At 39.5% G+C, this 26761-nt stretch overlaps 1 protein-coding gene across 11 annotated transcripts in view; it reads left to right on the forward strand.

The window, feature by feature from the left end:
* The window catches only part of NPAS3 (neuronal PAS domain protein 3), an 829776-nt gene that overhangs the window by 690420 nt on the left and 112595 nt on the right, over positions 1 to 26761 (forward strand). For all 11 annotated transcript variants that reach the window (XM_070504228.1, XM_070504226.1, XM_070504227.1 and 8 more), the window contains one exon: positions 11759 to 11933. In XM_070504228.1, the coding sequence (XP_070360329.1) occupies positions 11759 to 11933 (175 nt within the window). The remainder of the gene's footprint in view (positions 1 to 11758; positions 11934 to 26761) is intronic.

Here is a 26761-nt window from a genome sequence, read left to right on the forward strand (position 1 = left end):
ATGAAGGCGATCAATAGAAGCAAGCCCAGGTCTTCCAAGAATCCTTAATTACACGTCTAAGAATGCATATGTATTCACATGTAATACTTGTGTTTCTGCAGTGTTCCCCCCACCCTTTTGAGCTGACATGTGCTAAGACTCTTTGAAAGCAGTAAAATCAAGAGTGTAACAGGCAAATGCACAATGAGTTGTTAAATGTGATGGCAAAATAAAAAATTTTTTAAAAGCTCCAGTCTGTATGATCAGTAAAAGAAGAAAAAAAAAAAAAGACAGCCGGCAAACTGTCTATCATGTGATGAAATTTGACAGTTGGGATTATGGCTTTGATGGACCAGAACAGCTAATAGAAGAAGCTGACATTTTTGAAACCCTGCTAATTAAGGGTTCCTTCCTTAATATTAAAATAAAGTCTTTGTCTGGGTTTTATGGTTGGAGAATCAGGTGTTTTCATTAATATATGCCAGTCAGTCTTAATAAGCTTCGAGGGCAGAGGAAGTTATTATTGAGTGACCTTCTACAAAATAAGCATGTTGCTAAGGGCTCTAACCCTGCCCCGTTCAGACTGATGAATCTCATTTCCAATGCAAAAGCTTCACAAGAAATCCAAGTATTCTCTGTGCAATCACAGAAAATAATCCTGTGTCTCTTGTAATGTCCAGAATTGCCACTTACTACACTACTACTGTACAATGAATATTACAATACATATTATTTTTCTAGCACAATTGTCTACATTTCTGAATTGCCCAGAATAGAAAAACTTATTGTGAAGACACTTGTATTGAAAAGTCAGCTCATTTTAATACTTTTCAAATAGTCATCCACTCTGTTCATGAATTATAATGCTCAGAATACATCTGACAATACTGGCTTTGAAAAGGAGATATGTCTATATTATTACATATTCATTTTCAAATAGATTTCAAACAGATTTTAAACCATTCATTGAAATTCATTGAAATGATAAATTCACAGTTGGATTTTGATTGACTCTTAATCCAATTTTACTTTTGATAAGTTTTCACCCCTCTCTTCCCACCCACCCCAAAGCTTTCTCAACCAATATATTTTTTGTTCTTCTATTGGTTTTTAAAGCAAAACTGATGGGGTATGGTGAAACTTGAAGGTTTTGATAACTGTAAGTAAAGCTTGTCAAATGAATTGGTAAATTTTGTTCAAATCAGTGAAGCACCACACTGCAGGTGGTTTGTCTGGGTAACTTCCAATGTACAATGCTCCTCTTAAGGAAGTGGAGTTTATTATAAAGGGCTGTTGGTTCACAACCTGGAGGAAAACTTTGAAAGAGTCTTTTAGTCACTGGGCCATAACGCCATCTCTAGACAACATGGAAATGTATAGATAGCCAAAGTATTTGGTGTTGAGATAGATCAGACCTCTTGAGGTTTTGTGGTTGCCCAGCATTAAGAAGTTGCTCTTCATCTTGAGTTCTTTCTGCCTATCCTAGGAGAAGAAGTTGAGTAATAGCTCTGTTGCTGGATGCGTGGTCAGGTAAAAAGACGACAAACCTACTAAAGGCTCTTTGGAGAAGGAAGGTGCTAGATTAAGAATTACATAGGGCACACCATGGGTTTTGTGCTTACCCATGGGAAACAAAAGCTCATCCATCATAAACTGAGTTGATTTCAGTGTGCCAGATATGGGAACAAATGAGATGAAAATCTTGGATCTAGGGCTTCAGTATGTGGCTATTATTTCAGCCTTAGGTCTATGGGAGAAAACTGTCTTTGAGATATAGACTTGAGAAGAGAAACAAGATACATTTCCTATAAATGATTTATTGAAGCTGTTTTTCAATATTTTAAAAGAAAAAAAAAGGTTTAATGAACACTAGCATAGATCCATCTCCTTAGGGCCAAAATCAATCACCTAGTGTTCATGGAGCCTCTACCTAATGACTTCCCAATGTCCTAGACTTAACCCAAGAGCAGTGTTAGCACACCACCCCTGCCCTTGTAAACTCCAGCGTAGTTAGGACCCTCTGTGTCTTGGATTGCTCCCATCTTTTCATCAAAGCCACCTGTCCTTTCTTATTCTCTTCTCTGTGTGGAACCAGCATAGGAGTTGCCCTTCCAGATACTTTTGGTTTAGAACCGCCTCTGGACTCATCCACGTCAGAGCTACTCAAAGTCTAGATCATGAACTAGCAGCATGCAGGAGCTTCCTAAAAATACGAAATCTCGGGCCCTACCCCACATCTTTGGAGGCAGAGTCTCCGGGAACTCATGACTCTGCATTTTAAGGAAATCCTCTTGGATCTTGAGAAATTTGACAGGGAATGATCCATAATACTCATATAACAAATGAATCATATACTATGTTGTGCTGTCATATATTTTTGTCACATCATTTAAATTTTTCTTTTCTGTTCTTTTCTTTTTGCTGAGGGAGATTCATCCTGAGCTAACATCTGTGCCAGACTTCCTCTATTTTGTATGTGGGTCACTTCCTCGGGATGGCCACCAACGAGTGGTGTAGGTCCACAAATGGGAACAGAACCCAGGCTGCCGAAGGAGCATGTGCTGAACTTAACCAGTAGGCCACGGGGCCACACCCATGTCATTTAATTTTTTAAGTGTTTATCACTCCAAAATGGATTGTAGGCTCCTTGGGGGCAGGTGCTGAGTTAGTTTCCAATTCAGTGTCTTGCAGAGCAAATGATCAAGAAATATTTGATTGATTAACGTCTTTTAATTAAATTATAGATTGAGTCTAGAAATTCAGTCCTTTTATTCTAAAGACATCCCTCTGTATCTCCTGTTTGATTCTCTTCCCTTTAATCTCATCTTCATGGTGTTCTCATACTTCATATTCTTCTACTCCAAGGGTGCTGTGGTTCCAGAGCAGCACCGTCCAGTAGAAATAAATTATAAACCACATGTGTAATTTTAAATTTTCTAGTAGCCACATTTAAAAAAATAAAAACAAGTGAGATTAATTTTAATAATATGATGATATATTTAATCTATCCAAAATATTATTTTAACTTGTAGTCAATATAAAATATAAAGTATTTTGCATTCCTGTAATTTGTGTGCTAAGTCTGAAACCTTATAGCATATTCTAATTCAGACTAGTGGCCTTCCAAGTGTTCAGTATTCACACATGGCTGCCATATTGAACAGCACAGCTCAGAGAATGTTCGTGGATAAACTGCAGGGATAGCTGAAACCCGTGAAATAAAATGCCAAATTATATGTGTGTTATCAGAGCATTTTTCTAGTGAGCCAGACCATAGAATTTATCAGATTCCCAAAAGGGCTTCCTCCCCCCACCACCATCCAACTTCCCCACCGCCGCCTCCCGCAAACATCCAGAAAAACAGAGCACTGCGTTTAGCCTGTGGAATGCCTCCTTTCTTTGGACTCATTTTCTCTACTTGCCAGTTCTATTTACATTCCCTATTCTAACAAAACGAACTCACAGTCTGTTATTAAACAGTTGTGAATTTAACTTATTCCTTTAAAGTAGCACCTAGAGAGTGCTCAGGATATTGACTTGCTTCATAGAAAATAACCTCAAACGCTACCACAGTTGGTAGTTACAACAGCCAAAATAAAATAGAAGTTTATTAGACCTTTTTATTGTGGTAATTCACTAGGAATAAATTATACACTAGCCCTGTGGTGCCTACATGGCATTCAGGAAGCTCCCAAGATGTGCTAAAACATATCAACAGGGAAGGTTCTGAAAGGGTCAGTAATTGATCACAGCACAGAGAATTTTATTCCTCCTTGTTCTCTTCATTGGGTTATTAACTCCCAAATTAATTTCTTGACATGGGCTAACCACCCACCTTCTACAATGGCTAAAATATTTTTGTACACCTTGTGATTTTCTTGGATGAGATTTTTCAAGACCCCTCACAGTGACAAGGAGGAGGAGAACCAGATGTTTCAAATGTAGCAGCTCTAGCATTGACGTGATGCTCCAGTCAGAAACCAAGATATCAGTTGAGCAAGATCTTCCTTTTGTTTTGCTTTCTCTTAGACCTGAAGATCTCTGGAGATGTACAACCAAATTATCTTTGTTAAACCTTTCTGGTTTTGTTATTTTTTTGTTTTTCTCTCAACAGCATCACTTAAACATTGTGACTTAGTTCCTGGTGATGTTGCTATTCTTCCATCATAGAGTAGCCCCTTTAAAAACAATCAGAAATGATTAATTGTATTATTTATGTGCATGAAACGTATCCAAAGTTTTAGTCATATAAACCATATTGTTTTGCTGTGACTAGAATAAAATAAAATACCCTGTGTAACTTTCAAAAAACAATTAGAAGGTCCACCCCATAATTATTATTATTTTCCTTATCTATTTACCTTTCTTTAAAGTAAAAGGGCTATTTAGAATCAGGAAAAAATTTAAATTTCAATCTTAACTTACAAGCATTTACTGCTTTTCTTGTTCACATGACCAAAAGAAGGAAGAGGAAAAAAATTCACTATGAGAATAACAAAAACAACTGAAAATTGAAATATATTGATACTGAAGTCTGGCTATGCATAACATGTATCTCAATGTGTATCCAGATTTAAATGACAAATATTGAACCATGTAAAATTTGAGGATAATGGATTAACTATGCCAATATCAAGTATTTTATGTTGATTGGTCTCTTACCACCAAGGTAATGAAGAAGCTTTGAAAGTGACATCTTACTATTCATTTGATCTTCAGAGAAGGGAGATTAACTTTTAAGATCGTTAATGCTTCTTTCTTGGCATCATTTCACTTTTTACTGTGATATAACCTCCAACTGCATCCTTTTTTTTGCTTCTCCCCAGCACTGTGATAAGTGCTAAAAAGTTGGCCTTTCCTGGGGCTGGCCCGGTGGCTGAGTGGTTAAGTTTGCGTGCTCCGCTGCAGGTGGCCCGGTGTTTTGTTGGTTCGAATCCTAGGCGCGGACATGGCACTGCTCATCAAACCACGCTGAGGCAGTGTCCCACATGCCACAACTAGAAGGACCCACAATTAAGAATATACAACTATGTACTGGGGGGCTTTGGGGAGAAAAAGGAAAAAAATAAAATCTTTAAAAAAAATAAAATAAAATAAAAAAATTAAGTTGGCCTTTCCTGCCTATAGACACTTTAAAACTTCATAACTGTAGGAATTTTGCAGAGCAAGGTTTTAAAATTTCTTGATTTAGTCACTTTCACAAGTCCCTGGGCTCATTCTTGTGATGTCATGTCCCCTCAGCATGACAGCATTCTCCAGGTTCTTCTTTTAACCAGTGTCTTTTAATGAAAGGAAAAGGATACTGACATATTAAAAGTTTTCTAAAGCCACTGCTTCCATAATGTGGGGTGATGGAGAAGTACCTGATCCACGATTACAAGAAGAAATGAAATGCAGCATATAATTTATTTCTTACTCAGAAAAAAATGGGGGAGACTTCAAAATCGGGATCTGTTTTATACACAGACTATTTCTAGAAGTATTTTAAATATGCTCAGTTGGAGTCTGAGTCGCTATAATGATCCATCTAACACTTTTGAATGTTTAGCAATCAGAGTTGATCAATTCAATTAGAGTCGTGCGTCACTTAACGACAGGGATGTATTCTGAGAACTGCATCATTAGGCAATTTCGTCATTGTGTGAACATGATAGGGTGTACTTACACAAACCTAGATGGTATAGCCTCCTACACACCTAGGCTATATGGCACTAATCTTATGGGACCACCATCATATATGCAGTCGACTGAAACGTCATTATCCCAATACATGACTATATTGGGCATGATGGTCACAAAGGCAGGCTGAGTGTTCCAAATAAGTGTTTAAGTTTGAATCAGTATCTGCAATTTGTTCTTTATTTCCTCTTTTGTTCCATTTCTCCAACAGTCTGCCTTTTCCTTTTTCCTCTCTGAGAACTAGGAAATCCACCGGAATTATCTTCTGACACTTCTTAATCAAAGTTCAGAGCTGATCATGCGCTATTCTCTTTGGATACTGTGGTTGCAAATTCTCAAGTTGGGCGTCCCAGGGGTTATAGAAAAGTATATAAAAAAACAAAAGCAGTACTTGGCCTCACTGATTCCCAAAGGAGTTGAAATGTTTATTTCTGAAGATAAAATAAACACATGATATGGTATCTTTTAGCTCAGATTCTTCTAAGGGAAGGCTTTGTTAGCACATCTGTAAGAAGAGAGTGGATTCGTTTTCTTATTTGATGACATTGAAGGATTTTTCATTCTACCTCATCGTTCTGATATAGAACCTTTCTTTCTTCTTGTTCTACTAATTTATACACGAATTTCTGTAACAGACCCAATGCTTTTATGTGTTTTTCTTCAGATAAGTCAGCAAATACATAGAATGAGACAGAGCAGTAAAGAACATCAAGTTTCTGTCAAAACAGTTCATAAATATTCAGTAGAGTTCTGCAGTACGTCGGAAGGTATGAAGATGGCATTAAGATACCAGTAAATCCAAAGAAAACCTATGCTAATCAAGCTATCACATCTTATTATATTTTATTCTTTTATCACTTTATTATCCCTCAATAATATAAACGTGACCCCAAAAAAACTACAAATCCTAACCTGCCATGGTGAGATAGAATTGCCAGCTTATCCTGGGTCAGGATTTTCTAACCAGGATGTCAGGGGCTCACAGTGGATCTGAAAGTCTAACATGGGAGTTAGGTTTCCAAACTTCTTGCCACTAACATAGTCCTCTCTAGCCATGACCTTGTATCCAAATATTGCTGACACCCACTGTGGGAGTGGGACCTGGCTGCAAAAGACTCCCAAAAAGGGCTTAATCAACCCCACCTCCTGTTCTCTCAGTATTGGTGCCCTCAAGAAATTTTAAAAAAAAATCAGAGTTTGGCGTGTTCCATTTTGGCGGGCCAGGTTCACGGGTTCAGATCCCGGGCGTGGTCCTATACCACTAGTCAGCCATGGTGTGGCAGCAGCCCACATGTAAAACGGGGGAAGATTGGCAACAGAAATTAGCTCAGGGCTAGTCTTCCTCTGCAAAAAACAAAAAGAAACTTACAAAAGGTTTAGGAAATTCTACCTTAAATGGCAGTTCTTGAGTGACCTTTTTTACAGGATCAAAGTGAACTTTATGTTATGCCTAAGACTGACATAATTTTAAAGAAAGAAAGAAATGGGTTTTATGGTCTTTCTTTACAAAATTATCTTCTTAAGGTGTTCCGATATCGAGATGACTAGCTGCCTGTTCCTCACTTGTACCAAACCCTTTCCATCAAAAAAGCACTAAATTCAATGATTTGCGCTGTTAGTACGTTGCTGTAGTTAAAAAGTATTTGCTCACCCCAGGGGGCCAGGCAAAGGCTATTGACATGCTCGCTTGATGTATGAAAAGACAAATTAGTCTTCCATCCTATCTAACAGCAGGGTACAATGACCTGACATGGAAAAGTCAACTCAAGCCACTGTGTAATATATTTACATTTTTTTTTCCAGGAAACTTCGGAGTTACCAAATCAACTGTGTCTAGTGTGCAAATTACATGCCAGCTAACAGATGTGAAATAAATTTGAGGAAGGTTGTGTGGTTTAGCTTGACTGTGCAGGATGCACTCGTGGCCATGGTTCGTCCTGGAGGAATCTATGGTAGCATTCAGTCGGGAGAGGCAGAGAGAAAGGAGATGAAACAAAAGGCTGTTTCTGGATATGACTGCTTGTTACTCATTGCCATCTCCTGCCCCTTGTACGTGCTGAGCTGTTTTCTAATGGACTAAGTGATGTGAGAGAGGAATGTCTCTTTTAGAACACTCAGCTGGAGTAAAGGTGACTGAGTGAGCAAGGATGGACACAGTGTGGCCTACTCTTCCTTCTTGTGCTAGGAAGACAATTCAGGGTCCCATGGGTCTGTTTCTTGAGTTTAATAAACAGAATATGTTTGTTTTTGGTTTTTTACTACCGTATAAAGTAATTGAATTTCCTATAAAATGAAGAGGTTCTCACATTTGCTTTATAACACCATTTGCACTAATGAGAACACAGTATTAGGGAGGAGAAAAGTTTAGACCTTTTCATTATGTAGATCACAATTAAGGATTGCGTATAGAACCAGTAATCAATGGAAAATGAAATTTCTCTAAATTTCTCCTGTTGGTGATTTGAAGGAGTAGTTAAGAAATAATTTTTATGAAACTATCTGAAAATTCAGATAATGAACTAACCAACTAACCACTGTTCTGTTATAGAATGGAGAAAAAAGCAGTTATAAAAGATGGCCATATTATCTTAACGAGTTCCTTAAAACTTGCTCTTTCCCAGCATTTATACAATGCCATCCTCAGTTAAACTCCATTGGCTTCTAGAGAAGACAGTTTAGGCCTCAATGCACATGACAAATACTTATTGGACATGAATATATTATGGTGCTATATTGTAACTCATTTTACAGAGTAAATAATGTTATAATAATAATGCCATAAATAATATAACAGAACCATCCTAAACTTGTCCAAATCAAGCACAGACAAAGCAAATTTTTTTCAGGCCTAAATATCCATCTTTTATTCATTCAGCAAACATTTGTGATAGACCTAGTATGTACAAGACGCTAGTCCTAGTTCTCAGTGGGCAAAAGTTTTGGAAGAGTTGGTAACTGGGGATTTGAGGGTGCCTGATTGACTATAGTAATAGGGGACTAGAGCTCTATTTATTTTTCCTGCTTCAAGTTCACATGAAGTAATGTCTGCCCGTCAAGTAAAAGATCCCCAGTCTCGGTTTCTGCAGTCTATTTTGAGGCCCAGAATTTAGGAGCAGGTGAGTTCTGAGTCTGTCTTACCCCGTCAGTCTTCATAAGAGAAAAACAAATCAGACAAGGGTTTCATGAGAAAAGTGGTCAACTGAGCGTTAGCCAGCTGGGCTCGCAGCCCTGCTTCTACCCTAAACACCTGGCTAAACTTGAACAAGCATTTAACCTCTCAAAGTGTGTCAAGTTTTCACCTATTAAATAAGGGGGTATTAATGGATGGTTTTTAAGGTCTCCTCCAGCTCTAAAATCTGATTAAGTGAAGTGAAAACAGTAGGAAAAACATTGAAAGTGATAGATAAATGTGAGATGTGACGCTGAGGATGACAAGGACAATGACAACTCAACGTCTGTATATAAGTAGACCTCCATATACCCCATGTCTATTTCAGTTTAGTACACCTGTTTTAGTGCCTCTTTGGGCCCCAGAGTCCAATGGCAAAGCATCGTTAGGCCAGGGGATGACCAGGCTGCCTGCCCCCAGCCTTCTCCCTCCATGGTGCTCGGTGTTGTCTCCTGAATAAAAGTGAAGCCGGAGGCTAGGGGAGCTCAGAGGGCTCTGCTCAGCCTCTCTGACTGCAAATGTGCTACCCAAGAGGCGGCAGGTTGAGTCAAGAAGACTTTAAACCAAATATTGGCCTTTTCTAGTCCTCGGATTCCTCTTCCGTAAAATTGGGATCATCAGACCAGTTCAAAAGACCATTATGAGGATTAACTAAAGAAAAGTATGAAAAGTACTTGTACATAGGAGTAGGCAGCTGCTAATATTGTTGTAGTTGAGGCTCAAAGCATGTCACTTCTGCTACACACCCTGCAGATCAAAGTGATGCCCCACAGTGACCATGCAGACCCCAGGAACTCCTCACCAAGCTTCCCCAGGAACATCCATGTCCGTGTGTCATCCGTGCTTATCCAGCAAACAGCAGCAACAACAGCAGGCGTTTTCTAGTGCTTATTTCTCACAGTGATTTCCTCTGCATGGTTTCATTGGATTTTCAAAATTAGGCTGTGAGGCAGGTAGAGCAACTCTTGTTTTCGTCCCAGCTCTCAGGCCGCTGCCTTACACCTGCCTGGGGAATGACACTCGAGGGGGTGCCATCCACGGGGGAATGCAGTGTGAGTACCCCCACCCCCACAGTCCCACAGAGCCACGGTACTGCCACTTTCAGAATAGGAAACTGAAGCCCAGAGGTTAAATGAATTGTCGACTTCCTCATAGTCACTAATCCCCAAACAAAATAACCATCAAGAAATATTAAAACACACATTTTATTAGTTTCATTTAATTTCTTAATTGCTCAAAGTCAGTTTACCCATTTATTGCTGTGTGAAATGCTTAGAGGCAAGGCGCACATTAAAGGGATTATTTCCATGTAATCCCTCCCTCCCAGAGGGTAGGAACTGATCACTTATGAATCCTGATTTACGCTCTGTAACAATATCAAGTGGAGGAAATAGTTATTGTAAAATGATAGAGTCAGTAGTCGGGTAATACAGGAGGAGAGTGTAATTTAATAGCAAAGAGAAAGTACCTCATTTTCGGTAAAAGTTATGCGAGCCTTTTTCAGGAATAGCTATTAACCAAACTGAATTTAGCCTCCCATTTTTCTGGCTATACCTCTGCTAATTGATAGATGTTGAAGATGTGTAGGCTGTTAAGATTTTAATCAAACAGTGTCTGGGAGTAGATGTGATCATTTTGCCGGGACTTGGAGTTCTGGGGATAATAATTGCTCTGGGTATTACACGCTCTGTGACAGCTCGCCTTCCGCCAGCCTTCCTTCTTGGCAACAAAAAGAGTGCAGGAACTCAGTGGAATTTGGAGGGGTGCTGCAAATTACACAGGAAAGGGAGATGAGGCTAGAAGCGGGTCCAGGTAAATATCCCCCAAGAAACTTGTGACAGCCTGAACTTCTGGCAATTTCCATGGTACATCATACCTGGCCTGAGACCATTAAACTCCAGAGGAGTGGGAAACCCATTAGTGACCCAGGAAAGAGCTTTTTCTTGTTCTGTTGCTGATACATCTCTCCCTGTCGCAGTACCTATAACCCAACTACATTATTTTAGGAGCGTTGTTACTATTCTTGGAAGGAATGAAGAGTTATAGCATCAGAAGAGAACAGAGGTAAATCCAGTCCTTACCAGCAAGTTCTGCCCCCTCAGACAGCACCCAACCCAGAGAGGGGCCACGCCTGACAGCACTGGAAGGGGCAGTGCCTCCATTTCAGGCCCACCCTCCTCTGATATCTGAGATTCATTCTCTACCTTTAGAGTCAGCCTAATACAAAGAGTATACAAAATAAAACATTTTTTTAAAAGCCCTCAAGGAGATTTGTACCATGTATTTTATTAGACTGAAGGCAAAACAAGCTGATACCAGCAGAAAAAAAAAATGGCTGCTTCAGACCCCAGCTGACCTCTTTTGCATGGAAAATTCTCCATATGATTACAGAGCTAATGAGTAATATTTAATGAAAACATTATGCCTTTGCATATGTTTGTAAGCAGCACTTCTTCCATTTAAATTTACATAGAAATAAGCTGATACATATAAATCTGTGTATTTTAAGGAAAATACTCATCCACTATCTCTGGCTGTTTCTATACAGAGACCAAACTTCTCAATAAGAAAACTGTAGAATTCAGTCAATCATCCGGTTGACACCAAACATGCAAGTATCTGATGATGCGTGGATCAAACAGCAGAATGCCAGGCAGACTCCTGCACATTTCACAGAATGTTTTGGCTTTATGCAAACAACACTATATGAGAAAAAACTGGGCTAAACAATTGCTAAATAAATGCATGTGAAAAAAATCATTCAACTTCAAGAATCCCTAAGCATTTGAGGATAGAGACTTAGAACAAAGACTGTTTCTGGGGCTGCATATATTTCCTTTTCTGATGAGAACCTGAATCACAGTGGTGCTCCATTTGAAAACGGAAAAGCCTGTGACACCTTTCTCTCCCACCCTTTCTTTTCCCCTCTAGGTGGAGCTGACAGGCAGCAGTGTCTTTGACTATGTCCACCCTGGGGACCACGTGGAGATGGCAGAGCAGCTGGGCATGAAGCTCCCGCCTGGGCGGGGTCTCCTCTCACAAGGAACCGCTGAGGACGGAGCCAGCTCAGCATCTTCCTCCTCCCAGTCCGAGACACCCGAGCCAGGTGGGAATTGCAATCCCAATGCATAGGTTGGTGAGCAGGACCTTTGCCAATGATTGCACTCAAGTCACCAGTGTGAAGAGACTATAAATAGGTTTAATGGTATTTAACAATTCCATGCAGCTTTCTGTCCCGTGCAGTAATTACATAAGGAAGAGATTCGAAAATAAGGAGACATTTTAATAAGTATAATCCAGACATCTAATTTCAGTTGAACAATACATATGGAAGGTACTAGTTCCTTTAGTTTCCCTTTCAAATTACTGGAGGGAAAAGGTTCAGATTTGGAAAGCCCTCTTCCTTTTATTTTTACCATGGACTAAATCTAATGCATTTATTTATTATTCAGCAAAATCTATGGCAAAGGCTTCTTGAATATTAGCTTGTGGAGAATTAAAAGTATCACGGACTTGGAGAAATGTTGGTTTCTTTTTTTTTTTAAGCATCAGAAGGTACTTGAAAGATGTGAACAGATAAATTAAGGCTAAAAAGAAAACAGAAATGGCTACATTTTAAACTGCCTTTCCACCCTCAGTATTTAATTAGATCAATTGTATAGAGGAATGAACAGAGGTGACATTCCTCATTGGGATTCCTTCCAGGACTCTTATAGACTTTGCATTCAGAATGTTCCCATTTTCATTGTGTTGTACTGATGATAATTTAAGTATTAGGGGAAAATCCATTTATAAATTAAACAAAATGACTTGATATCCATCAGTCCCCTAGTTCATCAAGCTGTTCAAACACGGGGAAGATTGGCTGGTCGGCCTGGGTCTTCCGAGAGCGCTGGTAATTAGATCTGCGAAGGATTTATTCTGTGCTGATTGGGGCTTTAAATTAATTGAAGTTCCACATTTGTGGTTTTGTCCTTTTTGTACTTTTTTAGAGGAGATATTTCATATTCTTGTGTGGTGGAGTGCTTGGCCAAGCAGCAGTGGTTTAAATGTTAATTTTTCTCATGAGAAGTTTAAGATTTTTAATGAATCAAGGCCTGATTTGAAGTGCAAAGTTTTATTTGCTTACTTGGAAAATTATTTTTGCACTCTTTAAAGATGGTTGTACTTTACTTGAGATGTTGTTTTAAAACAGATTTGCAACACAGAAGCATTTTATAGAAGGAAAAATGGAAAAAGCTATTTTAAGATTAATATTAAAATAACTCTACATACTTCCAAGACAATACTTTGATTTGACCTGTTTAGAAATACTCACAATGTGTTTGCTCACACGGAAGGGAAAAAACACATTTGCCTCTTGGGGAAATATTTTAATGGAATTCCATCTAAAACCAATCCATCTTTCCTCATTTAGGTTGACTGCAGCTTCTAGGGCATTATTCTCTAGCATTGGTGAGCATCCTTCTCCAATGAGCCCGATGCATGAGAAAAGGGAGTATTTAAGACTACTCTTTACCATTTACAAATGAAAATAATTTCGTTCCGGGTAGGGAGGTCATATGTTGTTATATCATATCTCACTGACTCTACTGAATGGATGTGTCGGTGAGATCACTGGAACTCCTTTTAGTCATTAGAACGTTCATGTCTGGTCATTTTGGGCAAGCAGCACATGAAAACAGTTTTCTCTCTTTCATTCTGGAGTTGGATTGGGGAGCCTGGCTTGCTCACAACTCTTTAACACTCAGTGTGTAAGAATTCAAGTTTCTAAACCTTTTTATGAACTAAGGCCTTGGAAAAGTGAACTTTGTTTCCATGACTCACAAACTCTCAAGTTTAGAAGGATCTTCAGCGATCCTTGAATCCAACCTCCAACCTATGCCGCCATCCCGCTACAGCAAAACCAACAGAGAACCTTCCATTCTCTGCTGGAACCTGCCCCTGATAGGAAGCTCACCAGCTTACAAGGCTGCCCACTCCATCAGTAAGCAGCTCTAATGGAAAGTTATTCCTAAATATGGAGCCAAAATCTACTTTGCTGCAACTTCTCCCCACTGCTCCAAGGTCTGCCCTCTGGAACCATGTTTCACATTTACTCCTTCCTCCCCATCAGTCTCTCAAATACATGAAGTCAGAGATACCAAATCCTGCCTTCCTTCTCCTTTCCAGGTTGAATGGCCCTGATTCCACAGCAGTTGTTCAATGGCATGTTCCTAAGCCCCTCACCACCCTAGTCACCCTCCCCCTGGCTGTCCTTCAGTTTGTTGGTGACCCTCTAAAAATGTGGTTCTGAGCATAGCCCTCTAGATGTATTCTGACTAGTACAAAGCTGAGGGACTGTCACCTTTCTTAGTCGAGGCTACTATACTTCTGTTAATGCACCCTAAGGTTGAATTCAGTCCTCCTGATGGCCAGGTGACACTGTTGATTCATACTGAGCTTGACGTCTCCTGAAACACATGTTAAGGGTGACTTGTCACTTGGAAGAGACTTTGGGAGAAAAAAGAATCCATAGCGTCTAAATCAGTTCTGCTAAGATATCCTAAGCTAGAGTCAAAATCAAACTAATTTAAGACTCAGTATAGGAATTACGCTAAGTCCCATGCCTTCTGTGAAGCACCAGTATGCATGAAACAACTCTGGGTACACTGTTAGAACTCAGTTCTCACTTAGCATCCTTTAATTCTGCATATTAGGAGAGTAACATATCTTCTCTGTTACCGTCCATCTTTGCTTTAAAGTTACTCTGTCATTTAACAATGAGATGTGATTGAAAATTTACTTGGGTTTCTTCCCCCTGCCTCCCAGACTTCCTTGAGCCACCCTAACTAGTAAAATTGAAAACTCTTTCTACCTTCCTTAACGACTCGGGCTCATTAGCGACAGTTGCGTAAGAAGGGTTTCTCTTCCTTGGTGGTGAGTGTCTCTTACTTTACAGAATGTCAGACTGTCTTTGCCCTAAAAGTCTGTAGTCTGGGTTATTTTCAGTCTTTGGCTTAAGAAGGCATTTAGATTGACTGCTCAGATTCTGAAAAGCAGTGTGTAGGGTGCTACCTTTAACTTAATATCTCCACTCCTGCAGATCATGGCTCCAAGGGAATTACTTTACAAGTTCATGTCAGGCACTACATCCCAAAGCCGCTTATGTTTCTTAAAAGCTGAAAGAATTTTAACGAGATTTCCTAATTCTTAATAACATGAAGGAATAGTTTTGAAGACTGTTGTTCGTTGCATCACAATCTTTTAAACTCTGATAAAACACAGATTCTTTTTTAAATAGTAGTGTAAATTGGTTGGTAAAGGGATATCAATGTGTGGTGATTGTGAAAATGGAAAGGACTAGTAGGTATGGAATTTCTCAGAAGCCCTGATATGTTCAGTGTAGCATTACTAAGTGACTGCACTCTAAATAACATTTGGCATTACAATAAAAGGAAATAAGTGACTCAACCAGCCTAAGAGGCAGTGATATTGTGCCGTCATAGGAATTCTGTTTCTTTGAAGCGCCAGCCCTGTGACTATCTTGTCTTGAACCAGTCTCAAAATAATGAGAAAAAAAAATCTGTTGACAGCAAATCCCCCAAAATATTTTATGTGTATGCACATTTATTAATAGTTCAGTAAATATGATATTTCTTTTAGAGAAATCTTAAGGCAGGCATAAGACAATAAATGGGTGGCCTTGTTTAAAAAGTTATAAAGTTCTGGAGCGCCTATGTAGGGGTTGAGGCAAACATTTTGGGAGAGACTGCTCTGTGCTGTCCTGCAGGCTCCTGCAGTGTGAGGAGCAGAGAACCTCTGGAACATGACGTGTGGAAGCTTCATTTTCTGTTAGTTATCCGCTTGTGTCTTTTCATTACTCTTAATAATTCTGTAATCTTGGGATTATGAGTGCTATCCTCTTTTTTTAATAAATTTCAGTGTCACATCTTTTAAATGCTTAATAAACAGGAAAGCAACTCTTTCCAGAAATCCTGGAGGAACTTGAAAAAAAATCTCCCTATTTTGAAAACAAAGAATAATATTCCTTCAGTTAGGTCATCAAATTGTTCTGTTTTCTTCGCTCCTTCTTATTATTAAAACAGCTGGATTTTTTCCAATTATAAAATTCACACTCATTATGAAAGGTTCAGAGAATAAAGACGACTAACCAACATCCCACTACCCCAAAATAACCACTGTTCATGTATATACAATAGGTATCCTTCCAGATTTTGTTTCTGTATATGTGTATACATACATAGGTATGTCATGGGGTTTTTTGTTTGTTTGTTTGACTAAAATAAGACCATAACATACAGACCTGTTCTGGTAGCCTGCTTTTTCACTTAACCTCACAGGCAGCTTTCCTTGTCATGTTTCTCGCTTTAATGTAAAATTTCCTTTCTGTCTCCAGTGGTTTGTTTCCCACTAGCTAACAATCAGCTCCCAGCTGTAGGACCACTGCTGGGAGTAACATACCTGGGTCTTGCTTAGGAGAGAATTCGGCCGGGACAAGAGGTTCTTACAGCCTGCTGAATGGGTGCGAGCGCATAGAGGGCGAAATCAATACTGCACCAGGATTTAGACAATTTAGCAAACTGTATGAGACAGTACTTTTGGTGAAAAATAACTACAGCAGCATGATTAACCATTGGTTGTCAAAAATACAGGTTATTGTGTTTTGTCTGAAGTTTCAGGCAGATCTAGCCTGTTACAGAGGGTTAAGATAATCATTGTAGTCATATGATCTTTATGCTATTACACCTACTCTGTGTCCTGAATCTTTTAAAGGCAAGCAAAATTGAAGCAGGAGAATCTTTGCCTGCATGGAAATAATCTGCATTTTTCTACGTATGCCTCTGTGCTGGGGTACATTTGATCAGCTCCTGATTCTACAGGAACTCAATTCCTCTGAATTTATTAGGTGATTTTCATAATAAGTGATATAATTAGAGGAACAAATGTTTAGGAATAGCAATAAAGAATGTAAAAATTTATCTGAGGATCAGATCAATATTTTCTTTTGAAAACTACTTAGATATGAGATACACTTGTACTTTTATGGGTGAATCATTTACTAGCATATGGGGGGGGTCTTTGATTTCTTTTTTTTCTTTTTTTGTATTGGTTCAAGTTTCCTATCGATGAACTGAATTGAGAAGTCAGGCACGGGAAACCATCTGAGTCACCCCACATCCAACCTCGGTCCCCAGACAATGTGACTGTATCTACAGCACTTTCTGCTGTACTGCAAATGTCAAACAGAAGGTGTAATGGATTTAATATTAGCGCTGGCCAAGGTGTTGAGGGAGCTGTTAATAATGTCACTCCAGTTATTGATCTGAAGCCTTTAAAAATCAAAGAAAAGTGAGAGATCCCCTACTGGGGAAAGGCACACAGTGACTGGTTTTTATTGCCAATATATTTCTACATATAGAGTGGCAACTTTCTGGAATTATGTTATCACCATTAATCTCTGTGAGGTTTTTGGAGCCATTATATGGTAAGATAATATCATAGAGACTGTTTCGCATGCTAATGTTAAAAAGTCAGGCCAAGTTCTTTTAGAGATAAATAGAGCTTGATAATTTGCGTGATCACTACAACAGTCATACAAGTCGTCAAATGATTGGAGGTTTATTAGCACTAGATGTATTCGTGACAACAATGTTGGATCCCCCAGAAGTGTGAAATACAAACAGTATGGTCACTAGCATGAGGTATGCTCCACATCTGCCTTTCTAAACTCTGGATACAAACCAAGCAGTGAGTCCCTTAAGATAAAAAAGAATTTTGTTTTTACAGTTCTTGTACCTTTTCAGGAAACTGCTAATCCTTCGAGCTGACTGGCAGTTTGTATGCAGTGAAATTCCTGCTTTCCATAGTCTCCAACTAATAAAAGAAATTAAAATGTATAATTTATGTTGAATGTTTATCAAACAGTAAACACACATTTAGTTCCTTTCCGTATTCATACAATATAAGCAAAGATAAATTCATCAGCTATGTACCAGGGTTATCTCTGATGGATTGAATATGAAATCCATCTCCACTGTAGCTGTAGCAATGGTCCAAACTAGTTCACGATTACCCCAGACTGGCCTGCCTCCTGTTAACACCCATGTGCACATGTATGTGTCAAATCTAATAGTCAGAAAGCAGCATAACAAAAACTAATCTTTTCATAACCCAGAGAGATCATCATTTATGCATAAACTTAGCTTTTATCCAAAAATTATACATGCAAAATTATTTATTTCCCTTAGCTATGTCATAGTTATTTTGAAATGAAATAGGAATTATCTTCTGCCACTCCTGAGTGAAGATGACGCATACACTCCAAAAACAAGCCAGCACTATTACAGGGACTGACTTGCCAAACTCAGAATGCTTCTTTTGCCTCAAAAAAGCTACCTTGACGCAGTGCCATGTTTTCATGCAGAAAGTAGCCTATTTTTAAATGTCGCCTTTTATCCCCAGCTAAGCTAAACAAAATCACCTGGAGCTGCCACAGAAAGGATAAATATTTTCCAGTGCCCTCTTCTGGTAAGCAAGGCCTAGGCACACTTATCACCTTAGTTTGTGTGTGCTTACTCTTTTGTGTGCTTGTCCGGGTAGGATGAGAATGTTTGCAAAGCAAATTTGTACTTCTAGGATCTTGCCTGAGGGAGCTAAAGAAAAGTCAGGTAAAATCTCTTCCTCCCACAGGGCTCCTCAGGCCCGGTACCTGAGCTCCGCCTTCCTGGCCAGCTCCCAGAACACACAGCTGCAGCGCGAGGCGTCCTTTGGGGCTTGACACTCTGACCTGTGAAAATCTGTGCTGGTGACTGGCTTGGCTACAGAAGGGCAGCCTCCCTTTTGTTCCCAGAGAAGATGCTGGATCTCAGCATAGTTCTGCATGCCATTCTGAAACTTTCTCTTCCAAAATTTAAATCACAGTGGTTACAACTCAAAAAAGCTGTGCAGCTTTTATATAAATTAATATAAGGGTATTTTCAGGGTAGCAAATGGCTTGTTCAATAATAGCACAGACCTCTTATCAAAATACACGATAGGTTCACTCAGTTTATATGTAGCATTTTTTTCTAACCTTCAATAGAGGGTTTAGGAAATCAATTGTTTACACCCATTATTTTTAACAGTTGTTTTATATAGCGTTCTAGGTCATAATTTTGACTTTCCTTTACCCATGGTGATAAGGGGTACGTTTGCAGAGCTTCTAAAATGAAACCCAAGACAAGTTGTTAATAGATGACCTGCACTTCCCCATTTAAAAAAAAAATGTTGCTTTCTCATTAGATAATTAAAAATTATAGACTCTATTTCTGTAACTCTTTCCGTGAACAAAGCATGAGTTATTTGCTTTTAGTACATACCACTGCACAGAAATTTCATCCCTGTCCAAATTATACCATTCTGAATTCTTCATCTGCACTAAACAGCAGACTTACGAAGGATTGGTTACCTGGCATTGACTGAGCTTTGCAGGGTGCACAGATCAGAAGAGCAGAACTGGCTGGAAACCATTTCCACCCCTAGTGAGCAATTTACTCGTGATTGCTTGGGGAAAATACTGGAAATATTGCTTCTGTGTAAAGTTTGCAACTTCCAGTTGTCAGCTCTTTGCCAAGCAGTGATTCCTGAGTATAGCTTTAGAAGCAAAGTGTAATCAGGCCGCTGTGATAGTGGTTGGCATTCATATCCTGCTTGGTGTAGGCAGAGCACAAAAACTACTAATTACAGGAGTTAATTCACACCCTGTCCCTCTGAGGGAGGTCACTGTGTTATCCTTATTTTATAGATGGGGGAAAGTGATGGAAATTCTGAGTAGCTTGCCCCAAACCACTCAGGTTAGGTTAAGAGCCAAGATTAGAGTAAAGGATACAGTATTGGGGTTGGAGTCGGTGGGAAGCCTGAGAGCGAGATGGAGAAAGGAGATAGGACCCTGGTAAGAGTCTAACCAGAGGAACTTTCTCCAAGGGGCTTCTGAAGTCCAGAGAGAAATCTAATTAACCCCAAAGCACATATTTCATTGGGCTAAAACATCAATTTTTTAAATAAAGTCTCATTTAGGACTAAAATTCTCCATCTAATCATTTCCTCTGTCTTCATCTCTACATTGAAACTCTTTTTACCACAAGGAACAGTAGCATCTGAATCAATTATAGGCAAAATTCAGCCCTGAGTCTCTTGGTCTCCATTAGCTGCATGCCTTCTCAGCCAGGAGCACAGCCAAAATTATCTCTGTGCATTTGGCCTCTACACTGCCTTGGCCAACGCTGGGCCAGGCTCTGTGCAATTTCCCAGGCCCTTCCTTTCAGAGCCAGTCTCCCAGGGCAGGCACGAGATGGAAAAAGAGCAATAGCAGCAATAGGGTCCATCAGGAGGAGGTCATATCCTCCTGGAGGTATCCACTCATGATACATAATCATGGTTTCTTGGGACCATGAGAAACGTCACCCATCTTCTCTTAGTTGACAAAATTAGCTTGAGAAGAGGGAAGGACTTGTGTCTTTTCTCTAGTTATTAACTAGAGTGAATTCTCACTCAAGATCCAGGCCTACTTAATAATAGGGATTGTGTACACTATTCAACAACCATTGATTGCATGTCTGTCATGTGTCAGACATTATACGAAGCACTGAGGAAACAAAGATGAAGCTCCTTGCCTTCCAGGAGCTGACCATCTTGTGCGGGGGACAGATCAATAATACAATCCAGGAGTGTGATGATGACAATCAGAGCGCTGTGGTATATGACTAGGATAGCATTAATTACAAGCCACTGCCGCTAGCAGTGTGGGCAGAAATAGCTCAGGTTTGAAACTTCAACCCTAAAATTAACAACCCAGGAACATCAGTTCTTTGGGAGCAAGTTGCTTTGACATTCCCACACACACAGACTATGACTGTCAGGGACTTTGATGCACTTTGCCAAGGGTTATTTGTTTATTTCTTTATTTAATTAGATAGCCTAAAAAATGCCTGCTCTATGACAGGTTCACAGGAATGCTCGTTCCTCAGCCCGTTGATCTCTCTGCTCTGGAGGAGCGTTCTGAATGGGAGGTATCTCCAGACTGCCTCCCTTCAGCTTCTACTGATTTCACCAACTGAAATTCAGAAAAATGCTGGCTTTGGAAAAGTGTACTGACTCTTTTAGCCTTGTCTGCTCAAAATATAACTTGTTGCAAACACTCTTAATAACATTAATGATGTTAATAAATAGCTTTGATGTTTTACCTGTATGTCCCAATTATAAGAGTAGGCATGTTTTAAGTTATGTCTCAACATGACCCTAAACCAAAGTTAGAGATGGTAAATGGCTTGCCCCACACCAGAGTAGACATGGACCCAGGATTTGAACTCAGGCCACGTCTTTTGTTTTGAGCATTTTGCTAGGTGCTAACAGAGAACACAAAAGGTAGGAGATGTGACGCTCGCCCTTAGAAAACTGATCATCATCAGTAGAAGATTTCTACAGTGTCAACAACCAGAGCAGAAGGAAGAACAATAGTGCTGCTCTCCTCCATTGGGGCATAAAAATGGAAAGTAGTGTAAGAAATCAGGGAAAGGCTCGATGATTGTGGGTGGCTTTGATGAATAGGGATGACTTCATGCCTTGCATGAAAACCAACCTAAAAGCACAGAGGTAGAGATGATCTTCCAGGAGACTCCTCCCACATAGCACAGTGGGAGTGAGCTGCATTTGAGGGGCAGGAAGGAGCTGTGTCTTCCTCACTGAAGCAAAAGGCATGCTTATCTAAGATGGAGCCAGATCTTGGAGGAGCTGGAGCACCAGGGAAAAGCAACTGAGGTTGGTGTGCTAAGTTCTGAATATAACCCATTAAACAGAGCAGTGACCTACTGAAAACATTATTTTATCACTTGTAAATACAAAAATAAACTTTGAATTTGGAAGGATCCTTCCTTGAGAGTCATATCATACAACTACCCATGAACTCCTGAATCCCTTATACAATATAATTTCTAATATTCATTGACTGGCCGCCCAGTGTCAGGCACTGTGCTAACCCATTGTATGCATTACTTCATTCATTCCTCATAAAGTATAATGAAGAAGGCATCATTCTTTTCCCCACTTTACAGATGAAGGAACTAAGAAAAGAATGATTTTTTAAAACTTAGGAAAATGATACAGTTAGTAGGTGGAGAGTCTAGGATCGGAACCCAGCAGCCTGGCACCAGAGCTCCTATTCTCTACCACTCTACCACGCTGCTTCTCAACATCCACCTAAAATAGCATCCAACCTCTACTTGAGACTACCAGCTGAGGGCTCTCTCCATCCTTCCCAGGCAGCTCTTACTGTTAGAATATTCTTCCCAGTGTTATGCTGATTCCTGTCTGCAGGTAACTTACATTGACTGGACTTAATACCTGATCCTTTATTTTTGCAAGATGTGCAGGATGTGTTGAATAGAGCAGACTGGATGCAAAGGAAACCATTCAAGAGGTCATTTCTTTAATCCAGGAGTGAGTGAGTAGACCTTAAGAAGGAGAATTACCCATGGACTTTGCAAAGAAATGATTTGGAGTGAAGATAAATATATAGAAAAAAGTAGTAATGTCCCTTGTGGTCAGCCAGGAGCTAATGGTTAATACTCTGGAAATCATGCAAGTCTCAAGCTTTCACAAGAGTAGGACTGATCATACCATCTGTCTACTCTCACTTTTTTATCAATTGATCATAAAATCTGGAAAAGCTTCAAAGTTACAAAATTAAGTATGCTATTGATCGTGAAATATTAGGTTGTAAAGTCCCTTAGGGTTCAAAACTGTTCCTCTTTATGATTTATTAAAGTATATCATGTGCCTTTGCCAAAGTCTCAGTCTGCTGGTCAGTGCCTCTCACTGGTCAGGGTCTGTCCTCTCCAAATAAAAACACCAGGAAGGACAATGGTAAAATCAGGGACATCATAGAGAGTTACAACTCTACTCTCCTATGTCCAGCCATCTCTTTATTAAACAGAGCAAGTGTTGGTGTTGGAGGAGGAGCATAAGTATCATTGATCTCTCAAATTACTGTTAGTCAAGATAGGAAGGAAATGGATTTGATAATATAAACATGAATTAAAAATTTGACCAATATTTAAGGAAATACCTCCATTTCACAGAAGTAATACGAGTATAAAAATAACACAAGTCCAGTAGTCTATATTCATTCATTTCTTCACTCATTCAGTCATTATTTATTGCATTTGCATGGGCCAAGCTCTGTCCTAGATCCTGGGACAGGGGAGTTATCAAGAAGGTCCTTGCGTACGTCAATTTGTAATGGACCAGTTAGTCTTCTCTGCTCTCTAAAATGCAGAACTGACACAGATTCTAAGCCAGTACTTCAAAAATGAGTTTCTTATCATAACTGGTCTGTGAGATGCCCTTTGAAAAAAGGGTCCCCCAGTTAAAGAGCAGAGGAAAAAGCTTGATAGTACATCATCTTGTTGGCCATTAATAATGAACGTTAACCAGTGAAGATTTGAAATTTGATTGATGTCTCTTTTTTTCAAACTAGCTTTTCCCCAATTATTTGACTATAGGAAACTGTTTTTAGAGAGGAACTCCTACCAACACCCCAGAATCACGTGATTAAGCACATGATCTTGCTTCTGCTGGCTGAACGACGCTCTTCGCCCTCCATCCCAGTCTCTTCTTCCACGACCCTGCTATGCAAGCAGGATCACGGTCGGGCTACTCCGCTCAGAGGTTCAGTTATCCAGTTCCTTTGGTAGCTTTCCCAAATGTCTCTTCTCAGTCCTCATGTGCCCTTCAAGCTTTCCTAAAGATGACCTCCTATATGAATCTCCAGGTGTCACAGTTTTTAGAGCAGCCCTGGGCTTTGATCTGCAGGATCTCACATCCCTCTTCCACCCTGTCCTGCCTGTACTTCCTTTACATCAGCACAGCACAAAAGTCTCTTGTTTCCCACCCACCACAGCAGTACCCCAGTAGATTTTGGTGTGAGGATATGATTATGGCCACCCAGAGCTCTGTACGTTGCTCCCTTCCCCTGAGTGATAACCCCAACCAGTCGTAGATCCAAAAGCATATGTCAGGGTGGTGGGGCAGAAGACACAGTATGGTGGTGGTAATTAGTTACTGGTTGTTTTCTCTGATTTGTAGCAATTTAATTCAGTCGTACTGCTCATGTTATCGATTTTAAAAATCTGCTGCCCAGTTAACTTGCCAGTTACTGTAATAACTGAGAGCTGACAACATATGAAGAGGACAGTCCTAACCCAAATTGTGGGACATGCTCCTTATGTATTTGCAACTGCTACAGAAATAGTTAAAGAGCACAAGTTCTTGCAACCAGACAGCCTGTGTTCATGTGTTCACCTTCTGGCTCTGTCACTTACTAGAAATGTGACCTTGAGCAAGGTAATTAATTTATATGTGCCTCAGTTTCCCCATTGGAAAATTTTAGCCTTTTGGTATAGATTGGAGAATAAGGTGGGAATAATCACTTGTTTTTTTTAACTTCAAATGAGTTAATAAATTAACATACCTTATAAGAATGTTGTGAGTTAATACGTCTGCAATGCTTAGAACAATAGTATGACACATCCTAAGTGTTCAGTGAGTATTATCATTATTATTAATTCAGTTGAGCTAAGCATTCTCTTATTATCAAAGTTATTCCTTACGGCAAGCTGGCCAGAGTTTAGGTGACACGAAGTTGGCTTCTGTGCATGAAAGGCTTGAATTTGGGCTTCACTAACCCCATGTTCCAGTTGTCTGACTTAAATGGCCCCGATTCTACATGGATCATAGCACCCAGTAGGTGTGCTACTGAAAATGCACACTCATACATACACACCTCAAATGGAGTCCTTTTGGGAAGACTCCACTTAAGGGAAAAGACTCTTTGGAAATATATAGTTTACCTTCCTCCAATCTCTTTAATGTACAGATTCTGTCGTGCAGATTCACAGTTTTTTGTATACTCAGTTTTCTTAAAGTATAACAGAGGTGCGTAATTCTTATTCTGAGAGGTTCATCCCACTGTTTCTAGATTCTGAACACCAAGATATGCCTGCTGACTTCTGCTTTTCTAAAACTAGCTTGAAGGCTGCTAAGTTCCATTTTGGAATAGACTTCAATTTTGGTCTCCAAGGGTTGCAGCTTCTAGCCTGGCCTATTAAAATGTGTTCTGCTTATGACCCAATGATTTTGCCAATGCACAGCATATATGATGTGCTTGACTGATATTTTCCCTTTTTATCTGGGGGGGCCATTATGATGTGGCCACAGCCACAACATGGATTATGTCCACAAAAGACTAAGTGACCCAGAATCAGATGTCTCCACAGCCTAAGGCTTCTTTCACTGTCAAATCAGCTTTCGTGCACCTTCTGGTCTGTGCTGAAGAACAGGGTGGAGGTACTTAGCTATTGGTTTGAATTTTAAATGAATCAATTTATGTTATGTAGGAGGGCTTCAGTTCATCACTAATCTTAAGAACTGAAATGAGTGTAGATTTGGTGGAATGCTTCTATAAAAGCAAGAAAGATGCCAAGATCCCTGGCCACAGGTACTATATTTGGACTTAAATAAATAAATTAAGAAACTCATTTCACATAGGCCACCAAGCAGTTGTGAGATGTTAATGACTTTTAGTCATTGCCAACCTGGACAAAATTCGAGCCAATGACCTATGGGTGAAAGGCTCTATATATCCCATTACCAATCCCCTGAGCCATCCAGTCGCCCCTGACAAGGTATTTTATCATACCCAGTAGAGTGCAGTACAGTAGTCCAAAGTCCTATACCGTCAGAAAATCTCCTACTATTTAAAATGAAAGAGAGCATTTTAAAGAGAGGCAGAAGACTTAGTTCCTCAAATAAAGGAGCAATGGCAATAAAAATAGACCTCTTTTGGAAGAAGGTGGGTATGTATACATACACACATATGCTTAGCATTGAGAGATTTTTTTTAAAATTCCAATATTTTTCATCATGTTTCCTCCACTGCACATTTGGTTCTGCCTCTGGATATTTAGTAAACTGGCGTGTCTGGAAGTTCTATTAAAAAAGTCATTAGTTTTAGTTTAACATTTGTATAAAACTGATTCGTTATCCCATGGTGCTTTCTTTCCTAGCTTGTTTTTAAGTGTCATAAATAAATGACTTCAATGTCCCACAAGACAAATGTTCTTTAATCATCTAATGCACTCATTTATCCTAAGCCTTAACCTTAGTCCTAAATTAAGTCTGTTGCAAAAACATAACTTCATCGAAAAACACCCATCAATCCTACATGGTTTTGATAAGCACATTTAAAAAACATAAACAATCAGACAGTTGTCAATCTGGGTGAAGCCAAGTCCCATTTAAGAGTTATTCACCAGGAGCCATATTTCATGCCCATACCACCAAAAGAATTATAAAAGAGGATGGCTGGCATGTGGACCTTTGCGGAGAGTTCATATTGTGAAACTGTGGGGGGTGGGGATACGGTTTACAAGAATATAAAGTGAAACAAAGACTAGACAAAGATAATCCCCATTCCACATCAGATGCATTCTGTATTATTTGTCTTTGAAAAAGTTAATATTTTGACAGTGTTTTAAATGCATTAAAACTTCATGATCACATATTTAGTAAATTGCATGTCATGCCTTTGATTAATTTTCATTTGTTCATGGTCCTAAAAATCTGTCAAAGGATCTGGCCACTCAGAGCTTATACATGAGTAATGATCACTGAAAGGTTTGGTGCAAGGAGAAACGAAGGGAAAGTTTAATGGAATAAATGCTGGACTAAATTGGGTACTTAATACCTCATAACTAAGAACTCACATAGTTGGCTGAAATCTTAGCTTTGACAGATTCCCAGTTTAATTCTGAATTAATTCTTGTGTCTTTCATTTACCAATTGTACCCTTTCACGCTAGGGCAAAGATAATCTTCCCGTTTTTCCACGGGCCTTCTT

This window comes from Equus asinus, chromosome 2 (assembly GCF_041296235.1).
Source record: "Equus asinus isolate D_3611 breed Donkey chromosome 2, EquAss-T2T_v2, whole genome shotgun sequence".
Taxonomy (NCBI): Eukaryota; Metazoa; Chordata; class Mammalia; order Perissodactyla; family Equidae; genus Equus; species Equus asinus.